This window comes from Cervus canadensis, chromosome 13 (genome assembly GCF_019320065.1).
Source record: "Cervus canadensis isolate Bull #8, Minnesota chromosome 13, ASM1932006v1, whole genome shotgun sequence".
NCBI lineage: Eukaryota > Metazoa > Chordata > Mammalia > Artiodactyla > Cervidae > Cervus > Cervus canadensis.
The window spans coordinates 8,840,671-8,858,430 of NC_057398.1; the positions used below are offsets into that span (position 1 = coordinate 8,840,671).

A 17,760-nucleotide genomic window follows, 5' to 3' on the forward strand; every position below is an offset into this window, starting at 1 on the left:
AAATAAAAAAGCAGGTCTAATCAACCTGAGGATAACTTAGCAAGAGCTATCTTGGAAATAGTATTTAAAACATCTTTATAAGGAGGAAAGTGACATTAAAAATAAGGCTGAAAGAGGAAGTTTGGGTTGACCAACTTAACTCGTGAAAGACTGTGGTGAGGTTGGTGAAGTATCTTGCTTTAAATGGGGTTAGTGTCGGGAGTGGGGCCGTGTTTTAACAGAAAATCTACCCTACCATCTGCCTAGAATAGCTTGGACTTTCTCTTGCTTTAAGAGGCAGCCAGGAGGGAAGACCAAATGCTCACTCAAGAGCAGTCTACAGCTATTACTCTGATTGTTTGGTCACCATGGGATTAAAATATTAAAACGACTAATCTCCTAATATGGCAGAGTGTCAAATGCACTGAATACCAGTCCTCTTGGAATCAAATAAAAGGAATTCTTGTGGGATATAAAGAAATAAATCTTTGCAATACCAAAAGTTATCCAATTGAGAAACCAGCTCCTAGTGTTCCAGAAACAAAAATTCTTATTAATAGTAATCCAGAATGTGCTCCTAAATACAGAGTATTCCACCAAAAAGCATAGGGTCAGATTTAGGAGCACTAGATAAACCATATTTTTAAAAAAAAGATGTAAAATAATGCTTAGCAGCTGACACCTATATACCTTCTCATTAGAATGTTTGAATTTTCATGCCACAATGACTCCAAAATGTGAGCTAACAAAGAACATGGCTAAACCCTCAATTCAGTTATGTCAATGGTATGTTAGGAGCCAATAAGCACTGAAGAAGATAAACTGCTGACGCTTTCTTAAACCAAATAATCTAGCAGAGGGACAAGGAAAGTAAATAATCTAAAATCAGAATAAGGTAAACGTTATATAAGGATTTTTGGAGAAGGAAATGGACTTGCAACCCACTCCAGTATTCTTGCCTGGAGAATTCCATGGACAGAGGAGCCTGGTGGGCTACAGTCCATGGGGTTGCAAAGAGTTGGACATGACTGAGCAACTTTCACTATATAAGGACTTTAAAGAATTTCTGTGTAAGTTTAAATGAAGGGGTGTGCATGTCTACTTATGACACAGGATACATGGAAAAGGCATCACTTGAGTTGGCTTAAAAGAGTCAGTAAATTCAAAAAACTTAAATTTTCAAAAAAAAAAAAAAAACTTAGATTTTCAACAGAGTAATGATAGGCATGCAGTTTTCAAGAGTCAGAGTACTATTAGGTTGATGGTGAAAAATAATAGACCTATTTTTTCCCTCCTCACATACCTATTTCAGATACAACCTCTTTCAACTTTATTTTGCTGTTCACTTCCACACTGCTTATATAATATGCTAGACTGTCCAATTTAAAATGTATTCATCAACTTCCTAACAGGGAAGACAAGGACTTGGCTCTCTTCTACCTTTGTTCTCTGTCTTTTTGACTTCCTCCTCCTCTCCTGCAGTTAGTAATTCCTTCTTGGTGCCAACTCTGCCCTTTGTAACTATGCTTATTAGTTTATGTTCTATTTATTTTCTTACGTGTCTGTTTACTCTATCAGACTGTGCTATACTCATCTTTGCATATCCAGTGTATAAATCAGTGCCCCCTCTTCTGTGGGAACTCAAATTTGCTGAACTGAATTAAATTCAAAGTAATCTGCCAGGGTAAAACTTGATGAGGTGCCATCTGTAGACAGCCATCAACAACACAATCATGGTTAACTGACACCACAAGGGCTAGTATGATAAGAATAGCTCAGAAATACGGAAACTACTTGTCACCAAAAATAGATTTATAGACAAGAACAGATCCTGTCAAACCTAACACATCAGAATATCTCTGAGTACTCAGTTCCCAGAAGTTTTGCTTTGAGTCACTGTCCTTAGGTAAGCTGCTCAGGCCTCATCCTCAGCATACTAAGGAATAATATTTAGAGCTTCCTCCTGGATCCACTAGAAAAGTTTTTTGTTTTTTTTTTAAAGCGATTCAGCTATCTGAAAAAATAATTCAGCAACTCAGATATAAACTTTTACTCACTTTAGTAGAGGAATAAATCAAGGCTCTATGGTAGCAAACCTGGGATCATATAGGAGAGAATTCAGAGTGACTTTAAGGTTTATGTTTAAATAAAGATAGCAAATACTCAGAACCTAGATCACTGCCTCCCTTCTTGGTCAGGGACAACTGAGCCGAATAAGAGAAGTAAATAATCTAAAACCAGAATGTGGTTATATAAGGACTTTAAAAGAGTTTCTGGGTAAGTTTAAGTGAAGGGGCTTGCATGTCTACTTAGGATAGAGGATACATGGAAAAGGCATCACTTGAGTCCTGCTCCTGTAACAGTCAGAGCTATAGCAAACCAACATGCCACTGAGGGCACAAACAATGAGATAGCATTGTTTATACCCCAAATTTATTCATTATATCTTTTTTGTGTTGCATCCTTTGAGACACAAATGCTTGCTGAATGAACTGAACTATCCAGTAAGCAAAATATAACACTGGTATATATTCTAACGAGAATCATTATTATGTTTTCCATGAGTCTAATGACTTCTTAATATTTTTGTTAAGACTTTCTTTTTTAAAGAGTAGTTTAAGATTCACAGCAAAATTGAGGAGAAGGTACAGAGATTTCTCTGTATCTCTCTAAAGGCTTTAAATTTTTTTTATTTTGAAATAATTTCAGACTCAAAGCAAAGTTACAAAAATACTGCAAAGAATTCATATATATGCTTCAATCAGATTCCCAAAGTATCATTATTTCTCATATTTACTCTATCATCTTTCTATATATGTTTTTTCCTGATCTATCTATATAGTCTTTCCTCAACTTTTGAGAGTAAGTTACAGATAGTGTGTCCCCTAAAATACTTCCATGAACGTTTTTTAAAATACAAGAACAGTGCTTTATATAACTATGCTTCAATGATAAAAATCAGGAAATGAACACTGCTACTATTATCTAAAATTTACAATCTACAGATTTCATTCAAATTATGCCGTGTTACACTAATGTCTATAACAAAAAAAGGAAAGAAAAAAGAGAAACAAAGGAATAAAGAAACAAGAAAAGAAACAAAGGGGGAAAGAAGGCACCATGCTTTAGGAAAAGGAGAATAGCAGTGAAATAAAAAAGATAGGGTAAAGTATCAGTATCAATAAAGGGAATATTTAATAGGCAAACATATACTAGGTAAAAAGTACTGAAATCTGAGCTAGGTTATGGCATTTAGATAAAAAGAGAGAACAGAAACAAACACTGCATAAGTAACTTTCATAGGAACCGGCAGCTGAATTTGAGAGAGAGGATAAAATTTTAAAGTGGAAGAGTCAAAAAACTCCAAAATTTTCATTCTGGGTGAGGGTAGAATTATGTTAACATAAACCCCAACTGGAAAGCCAGGAGAAACAAGTTTGTGTGAAGGAAAATGAGTTAAGTTCTAGACATATTAGGTTCGAAGAAGACAGGGTATCCAGGTGGAGGAAAGAAAGCTAAGTGAGGATTTGGAACTTGGGAGAAAGACTGAGAGCTAGAGGTACACCTGCACAGGATCCACTTCCACACACTCTCCTATCATGAACCTCTTTCATGAGAGAAAAAAGAGAAGACTAAAAACAGGATTCTAGAGAAGGTCTATGTTTAAGTAATCTGTGCATGTGCGTGTCTGTGTGTATATTCCTGTATTAAATGGAAGGTTAGGCAAAAATACCTAGTTAGCCTTTCTACTTTGCAGATCCAATTCAATGACTTTAAGTAACTATAAAATATAAATAATGATCAGTGAGAGTTATGCTTAACCATTATTCAATTAAAATTTAAACTCTAAGAATTTTTTTTTAATTTGGAAGCTATAATATTTCCAACAAAACTTCCTTAGAAAACAAAAAGCATTTTTTTAATACCAATGGCAGTAACTATGCTTGACTCTAGAGAAATCTGAAAAAGAAAAGATGAACCCCCAGAGGGCCAAGGAAGGCAGGATAGAGCTTCATTTCTAAAGCTAACTCTCTCCAGATTCATACAATGAAAATAACTTAGCAAAGTAGATTTTAGGTTATTAGATTCTTGGTTCTGTGTTAACAGTAAAAAATTTCTTTCATGTATAACTTCTTATAAAAATTTGAGATTAAGCATATCTTCTAAGTAGAGGATGGAGATTTTATCTTATTTGAAATGATGATTCACCCCTCTTTCAAATCATCAATTTCATTACAGAAATACAGAATTCAATCCATAATACAGTCAAACCTAAATTAAGACCACTTATTTAATGTTGTCAAGCATCCTGAATTGTGTCAAACTAAAATGTTTTGTTTTCTTAAAGAAGAAAGAAAAAACTGTTGGGGTAGAAAAGAAAAAATAACTTGGGGGTGGTGAACATCAATAAAAACAGCCAAGCAGAACTAAAAACCTGAAGATTAAATTTAATGGGTAACTTCCCATTTTCCAACTGGAAGCTTTGAAAAAATCCAGACTTTTCCATGATAAAGCTAGGGCACAGAGGCAAAGCAATAAAAAACAAGAGATGACAAGAAAAGTAGATAGGAAGAAAAGAATCATTAGACAGCGAAAATAGAGGTGAAATGAGTGATACCTATGGTGATAAAGAAAAGCTCTATAAGAAAAACTAAAGACAGGACAATGTTTCCTTTTGCTAGGGAAAAAAAGTCACTTAAAGTTCAAGAGGCAATTTAATGACCTTACTTTCAGATGAGTAATTTGGGGGCCTCAGGTGGTAAACCTCTAAACCTGCATCATCAGTACCTGGTGTGTACCACTTAGGTGTGTATTACTTTAGAGTTACTCACAGTTACTGAGAAAAGTGATCTGAAACCTCAATATGTTGAATAACTTATTTTTAATACATTAATTATATTCTACTTTATTCTAGATTTTATACTAAAAAATTATTACACAAATTTAAGCTGTTTAAACTCACTTTGAAATTATGGATAGGGGACTTTCCTGGTGGTCCAGTGGTTAAGAATCCGCCTTGCAATGCAAGGGATGTGGGTTTGATCCCTAGTTGGGGAACTAAGATCCCACATACCGCAGTGCAGTTCAGCGTGTGTGCTGCAACTACCAAGTCCTTGCACCGCAAGTAGAGAATCCCTGCACCACAATGAAAAATCCCCCATGACACAAGGAAGGTCCTGTGTGCCACAACTAAGACCCAACACAGTCATGTAAAACAAATACATTTTAAAAAATTATGGATAAAGCACTAGAATAAGAAAACCTAGACTATACAATTTGAGCATTTCAATAGTTTGATTTAAAGAGTTAAAATCTATTTAGTGTTTATTAAATAGCATGCAATTTAAATGTGAACTTATTAAATTCTTATAACTACATGATGAAAATGCTTTTGGTGCAATTACTCAGATGATTATTAAATTCTAAATTCTGTGGGCAATTTCTTTTTTCAATCAATTTTTAAAATTTTATTTATTTATTTTTGGCTATGCTGGGTCTTCCTTGCTGTGCACGGGCTTTCTCTAGTTGCAGCGAGTAGGGGTTACTCTCCAGTAGTGTTGTACAGGCTTCTCACTGAGGTGGCATCTCCTGTTTCAGAGCAGGGATCTAGGGCATGCAGGCTTCAGGAGTTGCAGGTTGCAGGCTTTAGGGTGCGGGCTCAGAGGTTGTGGTGTAGTTGCCCTGCGGCATGCAGATTCCCAACCACTGAACCACCAGGGAAGTCCTCAAATAATTTTTTAAATTGAAGAATTAATACATTCACACTGTAAAAAACAAACAAACTAAAGGCCTAAAATAGTACAAAGATTCACTCCCCAGAGGCAGAGGGGGAGAGGAGAGAGGCAGCAACTACTTTTCTTAGCAGCATGCCAAATATCTAATTAAATAATGTGAAGAGAAGTGAAGTGAAAGTCGTTCAGTTGTGTCCAACTCTTTGCGACCCCATGGATATCCATGGAATTGTCTAGGCCAGAATACTGGAATGAGTAGCCTTTCCCTTCTCCAGGGGATCTTCCCAACCCAGGGATCGAACCCAGGTCTCCCGCATTGCAGGTGGATTCTTTACCAGCTGAGCCATAAGGGAAGCCCAATTAAATAATAACTAAAGCTTTATTTTACGGGGTTTTAAGATGACTCTCAGTTTCAGAGATATTATTATGTGAAAAAATATGTATCTTAATGGATGAAATAGGATATATGATGTCTCACTTATTGTGTTTTTCAGAACTTAATTGTAGTTTCTAAGAAGTAACACTATTTTATCTCTATCGATGGCCTTCAAATATCCCCTTTAAAACTACCAAATATAGAAAATATAGTTAGAAAATCATCAACCATACACTAGTTCCCAAGTAAATCCAGATTCTCTAATCTTTCCATTGATCTAATCCTGCCCTTAAAGTACACTGTTTTAATTACAGTAAGCCTTGACATCTGGTAGGAAGAATTCCTCTGTCCTGTTTATCTTCAAAACTATCTTAGCTATTCATTTGTCTTTACTCTCTCAAGTGAATTTTAGAACCATCTGTCAAGTTTCCAGAAAAAACATCCTGAATTCTGATCCTAATGCTCCTGGATATAATGTAACTACAATTATATTAAGTTTATAGATTAAATTTAATTAAATTTATAGATTGGGAGAATTGACATCTCTATACTTTTCAGCCTTCCCCCTATGAACACAGTATCTCTTTCCACTTTTTCAGTTTTTTTATGTTCTTCAATGTAGTTTTATATTTTCCTTCATAGAAGCCTTCTACATTTTTTCTTAAGTTTTATTGGTAAATACTTAATAGTCTTCTTGTTTCTCAGATAAGCATCTTTTTAAAAAAATCACATTTTATATGTATTGTCAGGATAAAGAGATAATATTGATTTTTCTGTGATGATTTTATATCAAGATTGCTGAACTCTATAAAAAGAGGTGAACTCACTTTCTTGGGTTTTCTACATAGGCCATTGCAATGTGTCAACCTGACTGGGCTAAAGGATGTCCAAATAATGTTTTACATTATTTGTAAATAAATAAATAAAAAATAATGTTTTACATTACCTGAAACAATGTTTGGTGTGCTATAAGGGTATGCTCTAAGGATGCCACTGGAAGAGATTATCATTCAAATCAGGAGACTTAAGTGAAGAAGATCCGCTTCACCAATGCTGGTGGGCAGCGTCTAATCCACTGAGGGCCTGACTAGAACAGAAAAGTGGAAGAAGGGGGAGTCCACTGTCTTTGCTAAGACCTCCTGCTGCTGCTCTAGAACATCAGTGCCCCTAGTTCTTAGGCTTTCAGACTTCCTTCCCCACCTTTCTCAGACCTTGGGACCACTGGCTTTCCTGGTTCTCCAGCTTGCAGATACTAGATCATGGGACTTCCTTGCTTCCATAACCAGGAGAGCCAACTCCTGTAATAAATCTATTCTTGATCTCTCTCTATATCCTGTTGGTTCTATTTCTCTGAAGAACCCTAATTAATACAACTATCCATCATCCCAGTGGATGATTTATAGCTCATTTGTCAATGAAGTTTGGAATAATTTCAATATCTTTATAGTTAGGGACATAGTAGGGAAAAATCTTTTTTAATGACTCATTTAACAATAAAAGACTATGGACTTTCTTAATCCATCACTATCAGGGTATCTTAGACAAATTGATTCTCTTTATATGTTATATGCCAGAAGAGGTCACAACTCTAAATTGAAGTTTCTGACATTATTGTTTGGGGTTAAAGGGATGGTATAAGAAGGTATCATTTTTTTTCTCAAAGCACTGGATATATTTGTTTGAAACTTTTAAACTAATAACAGCATTCAAAAACTATTTCTGACAATCAGACATTATTTACCTCTTTGATAGAAGTAAGCATCATCACTTACAAAATATTTCTTGTGAAATAAATTTAACCCTTAATCTGATGAAGTTGTAGTACCTACCCACAAATTTATAGGAAATATAGCGAACAGAGAAATACACAGGATACAATCAGCAAAACAAAAACTATATGAACTCTACAGGGCAGATGATACGGTATTTCAAAAAAATAAGCTACAATGAAAATAAAAGGAGGAGGAATCTGGACACAAAAGAAACTTGAGATACATCAACCAATTCAATTGCAAGTTAACTGAATCCAAAGTGTCAAAAAAATTATTTATAAAAAAAAATAATAGTAATAATTTATGAGACAATCCAGGAAAATTGATGACTGACTAGATAGTTGATAATATTAATAAACTATTAATATTTTAGGTATGATACTGTGTACTGTTTTTTACAAAAAGAATTATTACATTTTAGAGAATATATAATAAAACATTTACAAATAAAATGACATAATGTCTGAGCCTTCCTTCAAAATAATCCATTGGAACCTGGGAAATAACACAGAGGAAACAACATTCACTATAAGTATAAAACAAGTACATCGGGTTTCATTTCTAGGTTTGAAATTTTCCGTAACAAAAAGTTTTGGAGGAAAACACTATTTCTGAAATTATAGCCCCCAAAACTGATAAAAACTTGTAACTTGTTTTAAGAAGGGAAAAAACAGAAAGAAAAATCAAAGTGATATAATATTAATCACAAACATTATAGGTTTATGCATAACATTAACAAAATATTATACCATTTTTAAATGTTGGTAATTTTTCTGATAAATAAGTTTTTCTGTAATTTTAATAACACTCTCCAATCTAACATCAGAACTAACAGGCTAAATATATCTATTATAAAAAAATCTAAAACATGGGGTAGGATAAACTATAGGTACGTACTGACATTCAGCATGAAAGTGAAAGTGAAGTCGCTCAGTTATGTCCGACTCTTTGCGACCTCATGGACTGTAGCCTACCACGCTCCTCCGTCTATGGGGTTTTCCAGGCAAAAGTACTTGAGTGGGTTGCCATTTCCTTCTCCAGAGGAATCTTCCCGACCCAGGGATCAAACCCGGGTCTCCCGAGTTGTAGCCAGACACTACCGTCTGAGCCACAAGGGAATTCAGCATAGTATTATTAAAATCAAGAATGAAACCTGAGAAGTCTATGATCAATAGGGATAATTAAATGTATCTAGTAGCCAGGATTTTGGGAAGCCACTAAAAATGTAAAAACTTCAGAAAGGTACTTAAAAATACTTATAAAATTTGTAATCGTAACATCTAGAACATGTGTAGTTCAGGTTTAACATTCATTAAAATGCAATGTGGAATAAAGTAGAATAAAAATAACTTTTATGCATATTACAACTGCAGCTACACTATAAACATACATAAAACAATATTGAAATATAAAAAAAAAATTTATGTGAGCATGCTGGGAGAGATTTTTTTCCCTCTGTGACATATTTTCATAGTTACATGCTTTTATTTTTAAAAATATATTTAATGTTTTACAAAGTACACAATAGAGAGCATCTAATAACATTAAAGAAATTAAATCCTTTAATCCCCTAAATCTAAAATATCATTTTAGTATATCAACAAAAATTATTAGTGAGATATTTTATATTCCTTTTTCCTACTAGTCTTTAAAATTCACTGTGTATTTTACACATACAGAACATCTCAAATCAGACTAGCTACATTTTAAGTGCTCAACAGCATATGTGGCTAGTGGCTGCTGTAACTGGACAATCCATGTCTAAATAGCACAAACTTTAGCATTCATACATTCAACAAGTACTGCATTCTAGAAATGCTGTATTTTCTTTACTGATAAAACTATCCTGAGGCAAATACGTCAGAACGTTAACACGTGTCCATTCTTGCTAGTGAATATATTTTCTTTCAAAATATTCATTAAATAGTACTTTTCTGAATTAATTCCCACCCTCCTACAAACAGAAAATAATTTACTACCCAAAGTCTCTAACTGAACACCTTCAAAGTTACCAACTTTCCAATCAAATTAGACATGAAAGTAACAATTTATCTATTTAAATTATCTATTTAGCAATTTATCTATTCCACTACACTTATGGTTATAACTTATTTTAAGACTTTTAGAAATATAAGCTATTTCTGCACGAGAGAATCATCTTCTCCAACTCACTTTTTCTAATTTGGAGTGAAGCAGACCTGTGTATTAAGGACAGGTTACTTTTGCTTTTATCTCTATAACATTCTATCCCTGTAATTAAAATCTAATTCATGTTTAATTTTGCTACTAATTCCTTAACAGCAGCACACTGTGCCCACTTCTACTTTACAGGAATAAGCTGTCTTTTGATGTGACTGTAATATGAAGGGGAGGAAAAAGTTGTTCCCCTCAAATGGTTCTCATATTTAGGCGTTAGTTCCTCTTTTAAAGGGGCTTCCCTGGTGGCTCAGATGGTAAAGAGTCTGCCTGCAGTGTGGGGGGGGACCTGGGTTAGATCCCTGGGTTGGGAAGATTCCCTGGAGAAGGAAATGGCAACCCACTCCAGTATTCTTGCCTGGAAAATCCCATGGACAGAGGAGCCTGGCAGGCTACAGTCCATGCGGTTGCAAAGAGTCAGACATGACTGAGCGACTTCACTTTCTTCTTTCACTTTCCTCTTTTAAAACAACCTTCACTTATGAAAGAGATCCATAATGCAGTTGTATCCATAGTAACAAAAAATACTTCCCTAGTTAAATAACATATAGCATTGGGAAGTAAAGAATAGATAGCTTTTAAAGGAACTTGTGCTTAGTCACTCACTCGGGCCAACTCTGCGACCCCATGCACTGTACCACCAGGCTCCTCTGTCCATGGAATTTTCCAGGCAAGAATACTGGAGTGGGTTGTCATTTCCTTCTCCATTAAAGTAGTTTAGTTCCAATCTATGCAGAATGCTAATTTATTAGTACTGGATTTATCGATAACCCATACAAACCTTATATATCTTAGTAACAGTACTTTGTGTAGCCTTTTAAACACTTCAAAAATCAGTGTATCATTTGGTGCTCAAACAATGCATTTACAGCACTGTTATTTAAGACCTGTTCATAGGATAGAATCTAATAAATAACCACGTCACAAATTTTAACTTTCTCATTTATGTGGTATTTTAGGAAAGTATTCTATAGTATACAACAATATGTATATTTAGAGTTCATCTCTTCCAGAAATCCTAAAAATCAACATAATCCTAAGAAGTAAGAATTGAACTGACAATGTAGAAAACTGCTTTTGGAAGAAAAAACAGTTTATTTCAGGACAGTTAAAATTAGCTATTGCATTCTTCTAATTTTTCTCCCTAAGCATCAGTACAGAAACATAAAATCTAAAAGAACATTCAGCTGCACATTCTGGTAACTGGATATTCTTCTCCTATTTAACTAAAGACCAAATGTTTTCTAAGCACTTAATTGTACTAACGCATTATGGCTGAAGTCACTTGGTAGGGGAAATGTCTTTCTTGCTCAGAGATCTCCGTACACCTGTCACAGTACATTGCAAAGAAATACAGAACAGGTAGTGGAATCCACTTAGTAGCCTTGACAATAATTTCCAAGAAGAGAAAAGAAATGCATTAAAGAAATTTAAAATGGCCTAACCACTGATTAATGGTAAATAAATGATGGCAATTTTATTGTTTCCCAAGTGTACTCTGATGGTCAGCAATGTTACAGTATAATAATACAGTATAATAATAGAGTGCTCCAGCCACCCAGAAGGACACTCTGCTATTCTCAGCAGGCTCCAAGATGATTGCACAGGGAAGGAGAGTTACTACCTTCTATTCAGTTCAGTTCATTCAGTTCAGTCGCTCAGTCGTGTCCAACTCTTTGTGACCCCATGGACTGCAACACGCCAGGCTTCCCTGTCCACCACCAACTCCCGGAGCCTACCCAAATTCATGTCCATTGAGTCAGTGATGCCATCCAATCATCTCATCCTCTGTCGTCCCCTTCTCCTCCCGCCTTCAATCTGTCCCAGCATCAGGGTCTTTTCAAATGAGTCAGTTCTTCGCATCAGACTACCTTCCATGAAATCTACTTAAAATACGATAAAAATACTTCATATACACAGAAACCTATTACAAATTTAATACTTATGAACTGTTAAACTTCTCTTTAACCTGTGTGTACTTTCAACTTGGAGTTTCACTTCCCTGGTGGTTTAGTGGTTAGGATTTGGTGCTTTCAACTTGGAGTTTCTCCTAGCATTATGTTTCATTTAGTCACTACTATCTCCAAATTTGATTTGCTCTAAAACAACTGCATTTTAAGTGGTAGTAGTGATCTATTATATTGGCTCTTTGCAAACTTTGCTACTAATTGCATTATTTCTTTTGAAGTAGAGAAATTAAAATACATGCAATAAGTGGGATCTGATAAATACTGAGCAAAATGGAATAATTCCTTTCTGACTCTCACATGTCGTTGTTGTTGCTGTCGTTTAGTTGCTAAGGCATGTTGGACACGCTAAGTCATGCCCAACACTTTGTGACCCTATGGATTGTAGCCCACCAGGCTCCTCTGTCCATGGGATTTCCCAGGCAAGATATTGGAGTGGGTTGCCATTTCCTCTTCCTGGAGATCTTCCTGACCCAAGGGTCAAACGCTCATCTCCTGCAGTGGCAGGCACCTTCTTTACCACTGAGTCGCCAGGGAAGCCCAGCTATCACAAGCATTGCTGCTGTTGTTTCGTCGCTCAGTCCTGTCCGACTCTTTGCGACCCCGTGGACCGCTCACCAGGCTCCTCTGTCCATGGGATTCTCCAGGCAAGAACACTGGAGTGAGTTGCCATTTCCTTCTCCAATCACATGTATACTCTTCTAAATTTTACTGGGTTGGGGGGGAGGACTAGCAAAAGTACTACACCAAATTACCAAAGTGATCATTTCAATTAAATTCTCTAAGAATGGGTGTTGCTTTATCTTTAAAAAGTCAGTTGAGATGAAGAAGAAAAACATTTTCTATGTCACGTGAAGCAAAACTGGCTTGTAGTAATTTGGGGCCAACAGTAATGTTCTGGATAAGATATGCTTAATGGCAGAAAAAGAATACATTCATGAATAGACTTTTAAATCTACCTATATCTACGCCAACATTAAGCAAAATTATCATTTTTCAGTGAACTTCATAGTTTCCAAACTACCTTCTATCTGTGTGCACCTATTCCCCACTTTAAGCAGTCAATGCTACTTAGTTTTTCTTGCCAATCTCCCCACATTAAAAGAGAAAGAGATCTAATGTCATTATTTGTATTATTCACATCTGTATATATATGATTTCTAATGCTGCATTTTAAATCTCTTATTCTAATTGGAAACATTTCATTCTTGTTTAAAAATTTTAAAATATAACCAAACAACTGGAGAGTCTGAACAGAAACCAATTCTTCTGAGAACAATAAACAAACAAACAAAACAGAAAACCAAAAATGGGTAAGGAGTACCATGTATGTTCATTTACTTTAATTTCAAAGGTGTTATTCCTGACAGGACAAATCTAGAATATGCAATAAACAGACTGTTTTGGAATTAAGAAAGCTAGGGGTTAAAATAAAGCCAAAATCCTCCCAACAGCCAAACAAAACACCAATCTTTCTTTTCCTATCCCCCAGGGTGTCCTTGTGGCCAAGAATAATACATGCGGTGACCTAGTCAACCTATGGCTGATAGAGACAGTACTTTATGTTGGATTTATGCTGAGTACTAATGCAGGATCTTACCTGTAATGTACATGTGTGACTGCTGGTTTCCTGTATCCAAGGATCCAGGTTTGAATATCTATGGGTTCAGCTTTGGGATAAGCTATGGTTGTATCTATTATCCACTGGAGGCCTTTTGATTTGTTGTCTGAGAACAATATAAAATTGGATCAATTTTTATATTATTTGCATCAAATAACATTAAAAAAAAAACTAACCTGCAGCAAGCATATAAAGTACAAAGCATCTTGCAAACATCAGAAGCTAAAGTATCACATCACGAAAGTGAAAAGCAGACCTCGAAACAAACAAAAAATCCAGTCACTAAATATAACACAAGATAATACAAACACTAAGATTTGTGATACTTGGAAGACATTAATAAATATTGGAATAAGGCAGTAAAACTAAGCATTTTATTGACACACATGATCTTCAGTTGCTGCTTTTGTTCAAAACCAACAACAAAAAACCCCTCCCATTATGGCAAGAGTTATAGAAAAATAAAGCAATAAACCTGTCCATCCTGTGGTAGGAACAACAGATGGTAACCACTGTTGTGAGAGGGGCCGGGGAAGTTCTGCTTACTTCAGTCCTCTGCACGCTCTTTCTGTTCCCAGCTCAGGGTACAAAGTTGAGCAAAATTGAGAGGGGAATCCTCACAGAGAATGCTAATAGGTAGACTTTAAAGTGTAAAGGTCTATCCTTTGTTTGAAGTAATTAAAGGATCTTTAAAACAATAAAACTTACTTTTTAAACATAAGGCCAAATATACAGAAGGAATCAACAATATCTTACTTAAAATGTCAAATAATTAAAACCTGGCCTAAAATTCTTTTGAAATTTTAGATAACATTCTAAAGGGGAAAAAATACTCACATAAGAAATAAGTTTAAAAAATTTAATTTTTAAATAATATATTGCTGAAGGAATAGTGTTAGGTAAAGAGAGATATTTTAACAAGCTACCCATGACATACAGGCTGAAATGTTTGGGGCTAAAGTGATGACTGCAACTTACCTTGAGTTGCGTTAAAAAAAAACCAAAAAAACCACCAAGATGGACTAACAGACAGATAGAAGGATGGAGAGACATGTGATAAAACAAATACAGTAAAGTGTTAACTGTAAAATCTAGTTGGTCTGCTAACTGCAAAATTGCAAAGTTCTTTTAATTTTTATGTATGTTTAAAAATTTTTATAATAAAATGGTTGGGAAAAATCACCAGAGTTCAGTTTAATATTGATTAAATCATACAAAAATGAAAATACTAATCCTTTTAAAGTTAATTAGATACAACTTTATTTTTACATGTTTAAAACTAACATGAAGGCATGGTTTGTGTTTATATAGAATAAAATACTAAATAGTGAATATGAACACAAAAAATAAAATAAAATACAAATACCAAAACATAGAGAAGAAAAGGTAAAATTTAAGTAAAACTAGTTTTGGGGTACACAGTTTTATAGCATTTCTTATGGGATTTTTCCTAATCTACTAGAATAAAAAAATTTTTTTTTTCTTGACAGGTAAGAAGTGGATTTATTTGGAGAGATACACATCCCATAGACAGAACGTGATCTGTCTCAGAAGGCGAGTGCAGCCCTGGAAGAAACACACTCCACAGAGTGTGGGCCATCTCAGAAGGTGAGAGGCCTAAAAATTTCAACTAAGGTAAGAAAAGTAATAAACAATTTCACTTTGGTTATAAACAGACTGTTTCTCTCCAAAAGGAAAACAAAACAAAACATTTTTCTTCCCTTGTGTGTAATCAATATGATAAGTACCCATTCCTTTGGGATCTAGACCACTACAGAATATTGACTGGGTAAAACTATTTAAAAACAGCAGTCTTTATTAGTGCAATTAATCCTGTTCGGAAGACCTTTGCCTTCAAGCTTTGGCTTGGCTGACATTGCTACAGTGTCTCTGCAGCCGTGAAGCTATTCTGAACCTTCCTTTTCTATTAAAAGACTCTTTCAATTTGTCTAAAGATCAAGAGAGCTGACTGCCAGACAGCTGTTTGGAAAAAACAAATAAAAGAACTCAGCACAATCTCATGGCATGATTTTTATATCTGACCCTTACTGCCATCTAAAATAACACATATTTCTGAGGGTCCATCATTTCCAGTTTTATTTTATCTAAAGACTATTAAAAGAAATAGCAAAATGCTACTAAGGAAACAGACCTAGTCAGTTTCTTTCAGCTTTTTGATTTATAATTTATCAGCAAACATTCATAGTGTCTTAGAGAAAATTGTTCAAAAGAGCCTTCACGTTGTCTGCACAACAGATGCTGCAGATCTGCATACCTCACCAGACCATCTGCAAGAGAGCTGCACCTTTGAGGCTGGTTTACTTTTTCCTGGCCATAAAAGTAATACGTAATATTTTTTTTTAATTCAGAAAAGTATCAAGAAATGGGGAAAAACTATCCATGATGTTACAACTCAGAGAAGCAATCACTAATATTCTAGAATCTTTCCTTTCACAAATTTTCTACTGCCTTATTATTTACATATTTAAGCTCATATTGTTTACACAAGAGTTGTTATGTTCCTCCTACTCCATTAATATTATAGAGCAGAAGCATTTTCTAAGTCCACAGACATCATTCACAATGGCTGTGTTGTATTCTGTTAGATGGATATTTAATAATTACGTATCTATTCTCTCTTCTGGCTATTTCCAATTTCCTGCCATTTGACATAATTCTGTGATAAACTACTGCACCAGTATTTCAGATCATTCTATTTTGATAAGTATTATTTATATGCAGTGGAGTAACTAATCAAATTTTTAAGACTTTCAATAAATATTGCCCAAATGTATTAAACTCATTCTCTGTATTAAAAAAAAAAAACTTTCTAAATTTGATAAATGCAATATATATATATATCATTACAATTTCATTTGCTTACAGTTTTTCAAATTAGTCATTTCTATTCCTGTATCTTTTAATATAGTAATTCCACTTATAGGAATTTACACTACTTACATGCTCCACATATGTGAAAAGATATTTACAGGGATGGCAGCTGAAGCAGTGGGGATGGCCAGGAGAAAGGTATACAGGAAGGGAAAGACACCTTTGACCTTATATATTCCTATACTATTTGAAAAACTTACTGTAAGCCTGGACTACTTTGTAAATAGTAACATTAAAAAGTTATATTTTCAGGACTTCCCTGGCAGTCCAGTGGCTTAGGATGTGCCTTCCAATGCAGGGGATGCGGGTTCAATTCCAGGTTGGGGAACTAAGATCCCACATGTGAGCCATGAGCTGCAACTAAAACCCAACATAGCCAAACAAATAAATATTTTAAATTATATTTTCATCTTCTTCCTCAGTATTATTTCTATTCAACAAAATTATAAATATAAAAAAGAACTCCAGAAAAGCCTCTAATTCCAAGAAAAGAAAAAAATGCTAAAAGCCATCATACCTAATTCCTTAGTGTCTCCTCCTGCTGGACTTCCATTTTCCTGTCGTGCTACAAGTGCACGCAAAATAATTTTTGTTGCCCCAACTCTCGGCAAAGTGACATGTGTAAGAAATGGCAAGTTATTTTTCTTGGCAAATGACTGACTGGTTTCTCGCCTCTTCCTGAGGAAGCCCCCTTCTGGAAACAGAACAATCCATTTTCGATCTCTGCTCCTGTAATTATTTTCTAGGTGCTTCTTAAGAAGAAGAAGCTGTTGGTCACGATGAGATTTTCCCTAGAGGGTAGATATATGTATAATAAGCATAGGCATGTTTGAAATTTAAAGACCATAAATGCTAGAAATTACTGCTTCCAGAGTAAATCCCAAACACAGGCTAGAATAGTGACTTCCCCCTGCACCCTGTTACTTCCCCTTTTGACCACAGTGGCAAAAGGAAGTTATTAGCACTTACACAAATAAACCCTTCTCTCTGCAGAAACAAATTGCTCTAATTGCCCCTGAGAGTTTATTCACTCATCATTAGTGAGTATTTACGGAGTACCTACTACTTACTTGCCAGGCACCTCTTAGAGATGGAAAAGTAAGACACCCTCATGGAGAATTCATGCAACTGGTAATAAGTGTTAGGAAGAAGAGTAAGAGGCTGGAGAAATGCAACAGGGTCGGGGGAAGCAACTCCAGGGAGGTGAAATTTAAGCAAAGAGCTG

The 17,760-nt window shown here is 35.1% G+C and overlaps 1 protein-coding gene across 6 annotated transcripts in view; it reads right to left on the minus strand.

The window, feature by feature from the left end:
• Window positions 1-17,760, minus strand: part of LPGAT1 (lysophosphatidylglycerol acyltransferase 1) — a 136,449-nt gene that overhangs the window by 18,535 nt on the left and 100,154 nt on the right. For 5 of the 6 annotated variants that reach the window (XM_043484698.1, XM_043484699.1, XM_043484697.1 and 2 more), the window contains exons 5-6: window positions 17,053-17,326; window positions 13,623-13,749 (exon numbers count right to left, since the gene is read on the minus strand). In XM_043484698.1, coding sequence (XP_043340633.1) covers window positions 13,623-13,749; window positions 17,053-17,326 — 401 coding nt within the window. Of the gene's footprint in view, window positions 1-7,116; window positions 7,175-13,622; window positions 13,750-17,052; window positions 17,327-17,760 lie in introns of those variants that run through there. The other variant, XM_043484701.1, reaches the window with a different exon arrangement.